General features: G+C 42.8%; 1 protein-coding gene across 1 annotated transcript; it reads left to right on the top strand.

Moving 5' to 3' along the window:
* Positions 1-554: 554 nt before the first annotated feature.
* slc30a8 (solute carrier family 30 member 8) lies at positions 555-10,506 on the top strand (the record flags this gene model as incomplete). The annotated part of the gene is made up of 7 exons (XM_080531796.1): positions 555-763; positions 2,797-2,926; positions 3,284-3,390; positions 3,574-3,668; positions 5,179-5,305; positions 5,933-6,108; positions 10,354-10,506. Exons 1-7 carry the CDS (start codon positions 613-615, stop codon positions 10,504-10,506), a joined length of 939 nt encoding a protein of 312 aa, XP_080387922.1. The 5' UTR covers positions 555-612.
* Between the last annotated feature and the right edge of the window lie 1,159 nt (positions 10,507-11,665).

Here is an 11,665-nt window from a genome sequence, read left to right as displayed (position 1 = left end):
GGCTCAGGTGTGGGTGATGATGCTAATTGTCCCTGGATCACGAGTGGGTTAGATTGATGGACTCGGTCTCTTCCTTTGTCGACCAGCAGCCGTTTTTGGTTGTCGTTACTATTTTCTTTATCATTATTTCCATTTAACATTATATTCTTTAATACATCTCTTATTATTGTTAACCATGTGTGGTCTCCCTTTTTGTTACCTTGTCAAGAGCCAGGCAAGCGTAACAAATGCAACAGATAATTCAATTTCGACAAATGCATACGGACAAATCTGACATAATAGCAAAATGCAGCCATGAATGTGAACATGTAACAACAAATGTAACAACAATGTAACCATGGATTCACTACATCCCGCCCCTTCCAACAACGAGCCAATGAAAACACAGAGACCCGCGCGCGTAGAAGGGCTTTGATTCGGTCTGTAAACAAACAGGGGCAAAGGCAACGGGACCGCCTCCTCTGATTTCCACCGTAGACTTTAGCACAAGGCGGCTTTGCACAAGGCAACAGCTAGCCTGTTAGCTGCTAACTTACGACCTTACAACTGTGTGGTGGGAGAGACATTTCTACTACCTCTCCCTCTGTGCTTCCCCCCTGAAAACGGGTCGATATGTCGGCGTTTTCCGAGGCAGCTTTGGAGAAGAAACTATCGGAGCTCAGCAACTCCCAGCAAAGTGTTCAGACACTGTCCTTGTGGCTCATCCATCACAGAAAACACTCGAAGACCATCGTTAGCGTCTGGCTCAACGAGCTGAAAAAAGGTAGCTAGAAATGTGAAAGCGAATCTATCTATTCATAAATGTAATGCTTACCCTTCTAACGTTCTTGAGCTATTGAACTACGTATGAATGGTTGCAATCAGAGATGTAGCCCTGTAGCTAGGTAGGTGATTAGCACTAGTACTTGTGATGCTAGATTCCTTGTCAGCTTGACTAGCGAGATCTGGATAGTGTGACCATCCATGATCCAGCAACCACAACCTACCCATCAAATGCATGCATGTAATATGTTGTTCGCTCAATCTCTTATCTAGCTAACTAGTATTAAAGCACTGTAACATCACCAGTCTGTGGCTATGTATGTGTGTGAACCTGTTTTTGTGAATGGTGTTGTTTTTCTCAGCTACTATGCCAACGGGTAGGGGGGGGGGAAATCTACTAGCTAGGTCTTGTTTCAGAGATGTGCTAATGGTCATGAGGCCTCCAGTCTAGCTTCCAAGTCCGTGCCAATAAAGCCATAAAGCCATAAAAAGGTGGTAACGTGGTTTGACAAAAAACACCACACACCACCTTTATATGACATGCCTGCAACACTACAACAATATCCACAATTGTAAGTCAAGCTTGGTCACATTTCATTGAGTAATTGTTCAGTGTCTTCAGAGAGGGGGGGGGCATTTGTCACAGTGAATGCTGCTCACAGAATGATGACATATTTTGCATGAACTGTCAAGTACTTTCCCCCCACACACAATAGTCATTTGTATGCCACTTCCCATCTGTTGTGTTGTTGCTGACTGTTTTCAGCTGTGTTTTTCCATGCCAAATTGATGCTTTGAGAGCAGATTTGTGAGTATCGTGCTTAGAAACAGAATTCTTGGAAATGTGCAAAAGAAGAAGGGGGTGTTATCTGAACTAATATAGCCTAGACCAGAGGTTCTCAACCCTCTCCTCTGGGACCCCCAGCCGCTCCACATATTTGATCTGTTCCACCACCAGCACACCTGATTCAACTGATCAAGTATAGAGCAATTATGGTTTGTACTTGATCAGTTGAATCAGGTGAGCTGGTGGTGGAACAAATCACACATGTGGAGCGGCTGGGGGTCCCCGAGGAGAGGGTTGAGAACCACTGGCCTAGACCAAGTAGGCTATAGAGTGTCAGGTCTATGCTTATCTTTTCTACTGCCCAGTGGTAATGAGATGTAGGTATATCTTACAGGAGCTCATAATGTGCATGTTGGTGACAGCATTCTGGTGTTTGCAGCGTTTTCCTGTGGGTACTAGTGCCTAATGATATCCACGGTGGTCATTGTATTTTGGGAGCTGAGATTTTTCTGGGGACTTCTGGTGTCTTTTATAGTGAGGGTTCTCAGTACTTCTGATTAGCATTATTGTGGTCTCATTTTGTAGCTTTCAGTGGCCTGTTCCGTTTCTCAGTTGTCACTGTTGAGTGCTCATGTTGAGCCTACTTCTGGAATGAATAGGTATAGGCCATCTTTTTCTATAACGACTAGGCTAATAGGATAATCATCCAGTAATATCTTACAGTTCTTTTTTTATTACATCAAAGCTGTAAGACAATACTAGGCTTCACATTAACGAAGTGGGGCTTTAGATGATCTTAAAATGTGCTTCATTATCTGGGGCTCCTTTGTAACCATGGTGAGTGTGTGTTGGCTTTAAAGATTGTCCTTTCATGTGGGGCTGATGGCTGGGGTAAGGGGTTGATTCACTCTCTTTAGGAACATTTAGCAGTAACCAGGGAGAGGCATGGCTTGTGTGTTTGTTTAGAGTAGGAAACACTTGTAAGTTAATTTAGCATAGGCCTAATTTAGAATCTTAGGTAGATCTTAGGTAGCCTAATTAACCTTAAATTAGGCTTGTATGTGAAGCTTTCTGCTCATATTTAGTCAATGTAGAAATGTTTTGTTTGTTTGTGCACGTGATTCAAGCCCAGCAGATGGATTTGTTGACTCTTCCCTCAGTTGGCAGGCTTTCTGTCTTAAGTTCAATATATGTTCATTGTTCAATAAAGACTATGTTCTGTGTAGCTGACTGGTCTCTCTCTGCAGCCCAGGTGTCACGGAAGCTCACGTTCCTCTACCTAGCCAACGATGCCATCCAGAACAGCAAGAGGAAAGGACCAGAGTTCACCCAGGACTTTGCTCCCATCATCGTTGATGCCTTCAAACACGTTTCCAGGTGAGGGATGAGAAAAGCCTTCAAACTGTCCTAAACCAGAGAATCACCAGTTACATTATTATTGAAATATATGTTGATTTTAAAGTCATTTTAAAAGGAAATAGATATCTACATATCTACTCTATACTAGCTAGCAAATGTGTCTATCCTAGCTCACTATTGTTAATTGAAGTAAGCTAACTACAATGGAAAAACAATAAAGCTAGTCAATAGCTGGTATAATATCAGTTGCGTGAAATTATTGAATCCATTGAAAACTTCCAGCCCCCACTTCCCCTCCTTTGTTCATGTAGCATACATAAACCTGTTGATGATGGTAATTGAACACGGCTTTGCTGCCCTGTGTTGTGTCTGCAGGGAAGGGGAGGAGGGCTGTAAGAAACAGCTGGGTCGGGTTCTGTCCATCTGGCAGGAGAGAGCTGTGTACGAGAACAACCTGCTGGACAAGCTCTCACAGGTCTTGCGTAAGTGTAACTGATAACACAGGTCGGCCGCATCTCAATAATGTTATTTTCCCTAATTCTACTCCTTGTCACTTCCTGTAGTTCAAAAGTATTTGACAGGTATAAGCAATACGATAATATCTGATAGGCAAGGTAGAATCTCTCTCTTTCCATGTATGCTCACCCCTTTTCCATGTTCCACAGAGGGAGAGAAGAAGGCGAAAAAGAGGCCATATGAGGAGATCAAACTAGATGACGAGGACTTTGCCTCCCAGAGCTCCCCAGCAGAGCCCCCACAGGTACGGGGCAACCCTACACCTCAAGTTGGTGGGTGTGGGTGGGGGAGTGGATTGTGTGTTCTGTGGTCAGGGCTGCGAGATGTAATGGCAGAGGTTTTGAGCCAAATAGAGGTCCTTTGTAATTGTATTAAAGTTACATTTCATCCCTCATTTTTACTTCAGCAGTAGTTTTACGTACCTTACAAGTGGACCGTGTGCAGGTATTGTGGCATGTATTTTAAGAGCTGTACAACACACGCTGCCTCAGGAAGGCCTCCAAGATCTCCAGAGACCCATCCCACCCTGGGTACGAACACTTTGCTCGGCTGCCCTCGAACAGGCGGTTCAGGGCCATGTTCGCAAGGACAAACAGACTGAAGCTCAGCTTCTACCCCAGGGCCATTCAGGCCCTGAACACAGCAAAGACCTAGGTTCTAGGCCCTGGACAATCTAGACAAATTGATGGCAGCTACTAGATTGAAATCAAGTGTAATACTGAAACACAAATGTGTACATTTCAAACCTGCAAACTGAATGTGCAATAACACTATGTGCAATATGACAACCCTAGGGTACATAAGGTTCAGAGAATAGGAAATGTTAGAATAGGTATAGCATAGCATAGAGTACAGCACAGTGTTTTATTTGTATAGTGTAGTATAGTGGATAGTGTACATAGCCTTTATTTATGTAAACCAGCTCCTTTCCCTTCTTGTTTTTTAGTTTTTTTTTTCCTAGCACCAGGGGAGCCCCCCCTCCCAAATGTCGTTGTTTGGTACCTGTACTATATCAATGACAAATAAAGACCATTCATTCATTCATTCATTCATTCATTCATTCATTTTGTATATCCATCAAACCTTCATGAGTCACATTTTGCTAATGGAATGGGAAAGGCCAACACCATGATTGTTCCATTCAATCAGTAATAAATGTTTCTCAAAATCTGCACAGTTGTCAGTGGATATATACTTGTTTGAAAAGGTGACACTGATGCACCAAGCAAACTAAATGTGACAAACTCTGTATTTCAGTCAAATGATGTTTGGTAGATTGCCCCTAGCCAGCTGACTCCACGTCATGGTCACCACACACATAGGAAAAGTAAACAACTTTCAGCCGATAGATGGGAAGAGCATTCGAAATGCAACTTTGAGAAACATTTATTACAGATTGAATTAAAGTAATCTGGTGCTGGCAATGTGACTTGTGACAGTTTAATGTACAGAATACATGCACACAGGCCAACTACAAAGCACATGTAAGGTATGTAAACCATTGTAAAGTAAACATGAAAGCTGAAATGTCCCTTTAACCTCTTGTTTCTACCTATCCCAATTGTTTTGATGAAACCTTTTCTTGTTTTGAGGACTGATTTTACCTAATTTGTATGGGCCTCTCTCTCCACTCCCATTCTGCAAATTGTCTTTTCCCTCTGCCTTTCTTCCCAATTTCCTCCTCCTCTCCTCTCCTTCCTCTCCTCCCTCTTATCCTCTCTCGTCCATTCTTCCCTTCTGTCCTCCCCGCTCAGACGGCAGAGTTAGTCCGGGCCCTGCAGGAGCTGGAGAATGCAGCGTCTGGAGACTTAGCGCTGCGTCAGCGGATCTCCTCCCTGCCCGCTGAGGTGCAGGACACGTCACTGTTGCACAGGATCACAGGTAAGTAGACACAACCCACCTTCCATTTACATTTAAATTTTTGGCATTTAGCAGACGCCTTATTCCAAAGCGACTTACAATCAATACATTTGAATACTAAGCATGTGAATCAGCAGTCCACCATTCGTTGCAGGAAGAGTACTCTAGCTCGGGCCCGGGGCCACTGATAGAAGGAAAAACCTTCTCCCTATTATCGCCTTCTACTAAAACTTTTTTTAATTTTTTTATTATTATTGGAGAAACTGAGAAACAGTACAAGGGGGGCAATAGAAGTTCTTAGGGACACAGTAGAGGGGAAAGCGGGTGTCTTTAGGAGACGTAGTGGTGAGGGTCAGAAGATGTCTCAGGAGGAGCAGTTAAGATGTAACCTGAAGAGATGGGTCTTCAGTCTACGACGGAAGATGGGTAGTGACTCTGCCGTTCTGACAGCCGTGGGGAGCTCATTCCACCAGCGGGGAGCCAGTGTTGTGAAGAGACGTGATCGGGCAGCCCGACTGCTGTGTAGCTACAGAGGAAACACACACACACACACACACACAAACACTACTGCCGCCATCGGTTTCACCAAACCATTTCAGCTCAGATTAAAGTATTCTCTCTGCCCCCCATTCGCCGTGTGTGTCTCAGATAAGGAGTCGGGGGAGCGTCTGTCTCACTTGGTGGAGGAGGCGTGTATGCTGCTGGCAGACTACAGTGGCCGCTTGGCAGCGGAGATTGATGACCGGCGGCAGCTCACGCGTACAATCACGCTTTTTCTGCACAGCCAGAGGGATGGCCTGGTCCAGAATGAGCAGAAACTAGAAGTGCGTAAATAATCACTTATTTTCTTTCTTTCTCTTTCCTGTCCTTGTCCGTCAGTCTTGCATGTCTCTTATTGTCTCCTTTGCACGTTTTGTCTCTCCTTGACCCACATGTTACTGTTAGCCTTGCCATTTATTTATTTGTTTGTCTGTCTCACCTTCTGTTATGTCCCCTTTACACTTATGTGCCCTGCTTTCTGAGTGATATATTTCCATTTGTGTCATTTAATAACCTGTGATATATTGCTTTAATAAGTTGCATGTTTGGTGAGTCCCCCTGCCCAGTAAATCTATACTGGGAAAGAATAGTGTTTTAGTTTAAGCTGAATGAGGGGAATTTGAACTTGAGATGCAAAAGCTTCATTCATTAAAACTCAACCATTGATGTGAATTGGATATTGATGCAAAAACTCAGGGTATGATCATGTATCTCAGGTTTCATAACCCTCTATATTCATTAGTGTAGTTCATTCCTCATGGTAAGTACAGTATGCTGTAGCCAAACCTCATTTCTCACTCCACTGCTTGCAAAACAACTACACACAATTTCCATAGTTTTGTACTATTTCTGCTATAGGTTTTAATCAACTTGACCTACTGAATGCTTAACTGTCCAGCCTTTATCCACAGGAATTGAGCAAGATTAAGTCTCCTGGTCTGTTTGTCTGCAGTTCAACAAATCTCTCTTGTAATAAAAGAAAGAAAGAGAAAATAAAGAATAAAACTGAATCTGTGAGTGCTGTTATTTGCTGTTAAATATGTTCCTACTGGTGATGGTAACATGAATCCAGTCCAGTTTGTTGGACTTCATTTTTGAGTGTCATAGCAATAGCAGCATTAACAAACAATCAAACTAATTTTTTACGAAGTACTGCACTTGAGTACCAAGTTAGGCACATAGTAAGGGAAACATATGAAAATCTGCGAAGTAAATCGTTACCAAAAATGTTCTTCACCAATGTGTTTCTAAAGGTGTGTAATAACATGTCCTAAAAGGTTGAAATTCAACTCCTGTGGGAAACCTCATAAAAAACGGCTCAAAGTTGGGGTACCGATAACCGATTTTCGAAAATTCGAAAATGCTTAAATTGGACTTGAGTAACTTTTGAGGGGTCAAACTAGGCATTTTTCATGATTCTGAGTTGATTGCAAGCATTTATTTGTCACCAAGACCACTTCCTGGTAGAGAAACTGCCACGCCCTTTTTTTTACCATTTACATATACATTTATTTAAATTAGCTGCATAATACTCAGAGTGGAGGTGGAGGTGGTAGGTAGTGGAGGTGGTAGTGGAGGTGGTAGTAGAGGTGGTAGTGGAGGTGGTAGTGGGGGTCGTAGAGGTGGTAGTGGAGGTGGTAGTGGGGGTGGTAGTAGAGGTGGTAGTGGAGATGGTAGTAGAGGTGGTAGTGGAGGTGGTAGTGGGGGTCGTAGAGGTGGTAGTGGAGGTGGTAGTGGGGGTGGTAGTGGAGGTGGTAGGTAGTGGAGGTGGTAGTGGAGGTGTTAGGTAGTAGAGGTGGTAGTGGAGGTGGGAGTAGAGGTGGTAGTGGAGGTGGTAGTGGGGGTGGTAGTAGAGGTGGTAGTAGAGGTGGTAGTAGAGGTGGTAGTGGAGGTGGGGATGGTAGTGGGGGTGGTAGGTAGTGAAGGTGGTAGTGAAGGTGGTAGTGGAGGTGGTAGTGGAGGTGGTAGTGGAGGTGTTTGGTAGTAGAGGTGGTAGTAGAGGTGGTAGTGGAGGTGGTAGTGGAGGTGGTAGTAGAGGTGGTAGTGGGGGTGGTAGGTAGTGAAGGTGGTTGTGAAGGTGGTAGTGGAGGTGGTAGTGGAGGTGGTAGTGGAGGTGGTAGTAGAGGTAGTAGTGGAGGTGGTAGTGGGGATGGTAGTGGGGGTGGTAGTGGAGGTGGTAGGTAGTAGAGGTGGTAGTGGAGGTGGTAGTAGAGGTGGAGGTGGTAGTGGAGGTGGTAGTGGGGGTGGTAGTGGAGGTGGTAGTGGAGGTGGTAGTGGGGGTGGTAGGTAGTGGAGGTGGTAGTGGGGGTGGTAGGTAGTGGAGGTGGTAGTGGAGATGGTAGGTAGTGGTAGTGGGGGTGGTAGGTAGTGGAGGTGGTAGTAGAGGTGGTAGTGGGGGTGGTAGTGGAGGTGGTAGTGGAGATGGTAGGTGGTGGTAGTGGAGGTGGTAGTGGAGGCGGTGGTGGGGGTGGTAGTGGTAGTGGAGGTGGTAGTGGTAGTGGTAGTGGAGGTGGTAGTGGAGATGGTAGGTAGTGGTAGTGGAGGTGGTGGTGGGGGTGGTAGTGGAGGTGGTAGTGGAGGTGGTAGTGGAGGTGGTAGTGGAGATGGTAGGTAGTGGAGGTGGTAGTAGAGGTGGTAGTGGAGGTGGTAGTAGAGGTGGAAGCATTGAATAAATGCTTGCAATCAACTCAGAATCATGAAAAATGCCTAGTTTGACCCCTCAAAAGTTACTCAAGTCCAATTTAAGTATTTTCGAAAATCGGTTATCGGTACCCCAACTTTGAGCAGTTTTTTATGAGGTTTCCCACAGGAGTTGAATTTCAACCTTTTAGGACATGTTATTACACACCTTTAGAAACACATTGGTGAAGACATTTCTTGGTAACGATTTACTTCGCAGATTGGTCAAATATCTGGTAAAATGCCCTTACTGTTGATTGATGTGAAGCTATAGAACAGTACTATTTGTAACAGAAAAAAAATAAGTCAAGCACAAGAATAGAACACATCTTGAATAAGTAAGACTCTTGTGAAAATTGTCTTAGGTTTATGCTGCTTTTAATTATTTACCTACACAACATTCTCACAAATGTAAGAGTTATTGTAGGCAATCCTACTTCATGACAACAAGCTTCCATGTGATGTGTAATCCAGTTGACAACAAATTGAAACAAGCAGGGCAGACTTTAAACTTACCCAGACATTAATGTAAGACTTTAAACTTACCCAGACATTAATGTAAGACTTTAAACGTACCCAGACATTAATGTAAGACTTTAAACTTACCCAGACATTAATGTAAGACTTTAAACGTACCCAGACATTAATGTAAGACTTTAAACTTACCCAGACATTAATGTAATTGGTGTCCAGTTGCAAACCCCCTACTCACTATCCCTATGAGACATGAAAGGACTGAATAGGTGTGAGAACTGCAGTGCATAGAAAATTCTACCTAGCCTATCAGAGGACCAGGATGAGTTACTACTATATTACTTGCTTACGCCCATCCAAACCCCTCAGATACCAACAGGTGCATAGGGGACTTTTGGAGCTAGGGAAAGATTTGTGATTAGTGAATGTTTGTTTTCTATACGCTATGCTAGTAGAGTTGTAGGATGTAATAGAAGGCCTTCTTAATTTAAAAGAAATCCATATAGATAGTGATTTAGTGTTCAGTAAATATGATTGCACATCTGGCAAACACACAGACCATACACAAGTGCACTCTGACCTCTTTTCAACATGCATTTGATCACATATGTTCATTTCTCCACCCTTCTCCGGAAGTATGCGGTTGTGCACTTTCCCACATGAATTTAAATGAGAATGAATTGGAGTAAGTGCCCATTAAAATGTATGTGGGAAAGTACACAAGTTAAGACTAAACTGTAGAAGAAGGGTAGGGGAATGGCTTGTAGCATTAGTGTCAGGACTCTGGCCACTTTCTGGCAAGTCCAGAAAGTGGCCAAGGAGTGAATACAAAATTGTGCTGCACTTTTCATCAATGCATCCATTTTCTATTATAATAGTGATGCTTATTTGAATGGTTAGACTTGTCACACAGGCCTAAATAAGCCTAGTAAATCAGACATTTGGAGGTAAACTGAATGGTTGTCAGACACTTTGCCTATGTCATCCAGGTTTTTGGATGCCACATATGGTGAATCTTGAACTTGAAAGAACCTTGAATATAAAATGAGGGTGAAATACACAGCCTGAAATATGCTTTTCAATGAAAAAGCCACTCTTTGACAGTGTGACATTACTTGCGAGGGGTAATTGACCTCACATTATTTGCAAATATAACAGGTAGTTGACCTGAATCAGTTTCTCTTTCTCTTTTAAAGTCCCTTTGTGTCTTTAACAACCACCCCTCAACCGATATAAATATTCCTAAAATTGTAATGCCATGTTTTTCTTAAGTCATACATCAACTATATACTGTATTCCATGTGTAATCTAGATCCTTAGTTGTACCTCAAAAATGATTCTGGTTTTAATATTCACACCTATTTTTGTTGTTTCAGGAGTACAAGCGCAAACTGGCACGTGTGACCCAGGTACGGAAGGAACTGCGCTCTCGGCTGAACAATCTACCAGACTTCTCCCTGCTTCCCAATGTAACTGGCGGACATTTGCACTTGCCCTCTTCTGGTGACCTGTACAACCCTTCAGAATGACAGCTCACCTGTGCTCTTTCACCCCTGACTGACTGACCGCACTCCTTCCGATTGACTCATCTCTCGTCCTGTCATTTATGATGTTGACATCTATATGATATGCCCCCTTACCATGTGTGTGCATCTTTCCATTACTCTTATTACATGTGAAGTATTTCTCATCTCATCTTTCATCAGGTAGATACCTATATATCATTGCTCTTCAGATTGACAACACCGTAATCTTGTCACTCATGTTACACTCTTGCTTATATCTCTCCCTCTCATTCCCCAAAAGAGAAATGTTCTCTATAGATCACTCATACTTTGACTGACATATACTCTGTATCTAATGGTTATTGCTAAAGGCACGACTCTCATGGTTTACATAATGCACACTATTCCTCTCTCCTGTTCCTCTGATACATGCTGAATTGGCCTTCACTCTCACTGACAGACTTGTCATGCTATTCTTCTCCTGCTCTCTTCACCTAACCCCAACCTCCCTAAAATGGTCAGAAAGATATTGTTGTGATATTATTTTTGTATTTGTAGCGAATTTAGATATAACATAACAAAATGTATAATGAAGTCCCAATGAGTACATCCCTCAGTGTGGTATATCGTTATAAACAGCTGCAGTATTTTTATTACGATTATCATCTTTATGTTTTCTTTTAATACTGCTGTAACTAGTGTCCTATAAAGCTTATACAGCTCACTAAGTGATATATTTCCCTTTGTGTCATTTAATAACCTGTGATCTTTTTTTTACACCAAGTTGTATGTTTGGTGAGTCCCCCTACCCAGTAAACCTACACTGGGAAAGAATAGTATTTTAATCTAAGCTCTTTGGTCTGAATTTGAACTTGAGATGCAAATGCTTAATTAAAACTCAACCATTGACGTGAATTGGATATTGATGCAAAAACTCAGGTTATGATCATGTATCTCAGGTTAGGATTCATAACCCTCTATATTCATTAGTGTAGTTAATTCCTCATGGTAAGTACAGGCCCAGAATTCTGTAGCCAAACCTAATTTCACACCCCACTGCTTGCAAAACACATGTTTTCTTTTACTACTGCTGTAACTAGTGTCCTATAAATCTTATACAGCTCACTAAGTTGTAGATCATACTGCTGGGTGCTTCACTAATAGCAGGGATTGTACTGTTTAT

Source organism: Nansenia antarctica, assembly GCF_963989245.1.
Source record: "Nansenia antarctica genome assembly, chromosome: 5".
NCBI lineage: Eukaryota > Metazoa > Chordata > Actinopteri > Argentiniformes > Microstomatidae > Nansenia > Nansenia antarctica.
The sequence above is the reverse complement of the archived record's forward strand: the minus strand, read 5'-3'. Positions and strand labels throughout refer to the sequence as shown.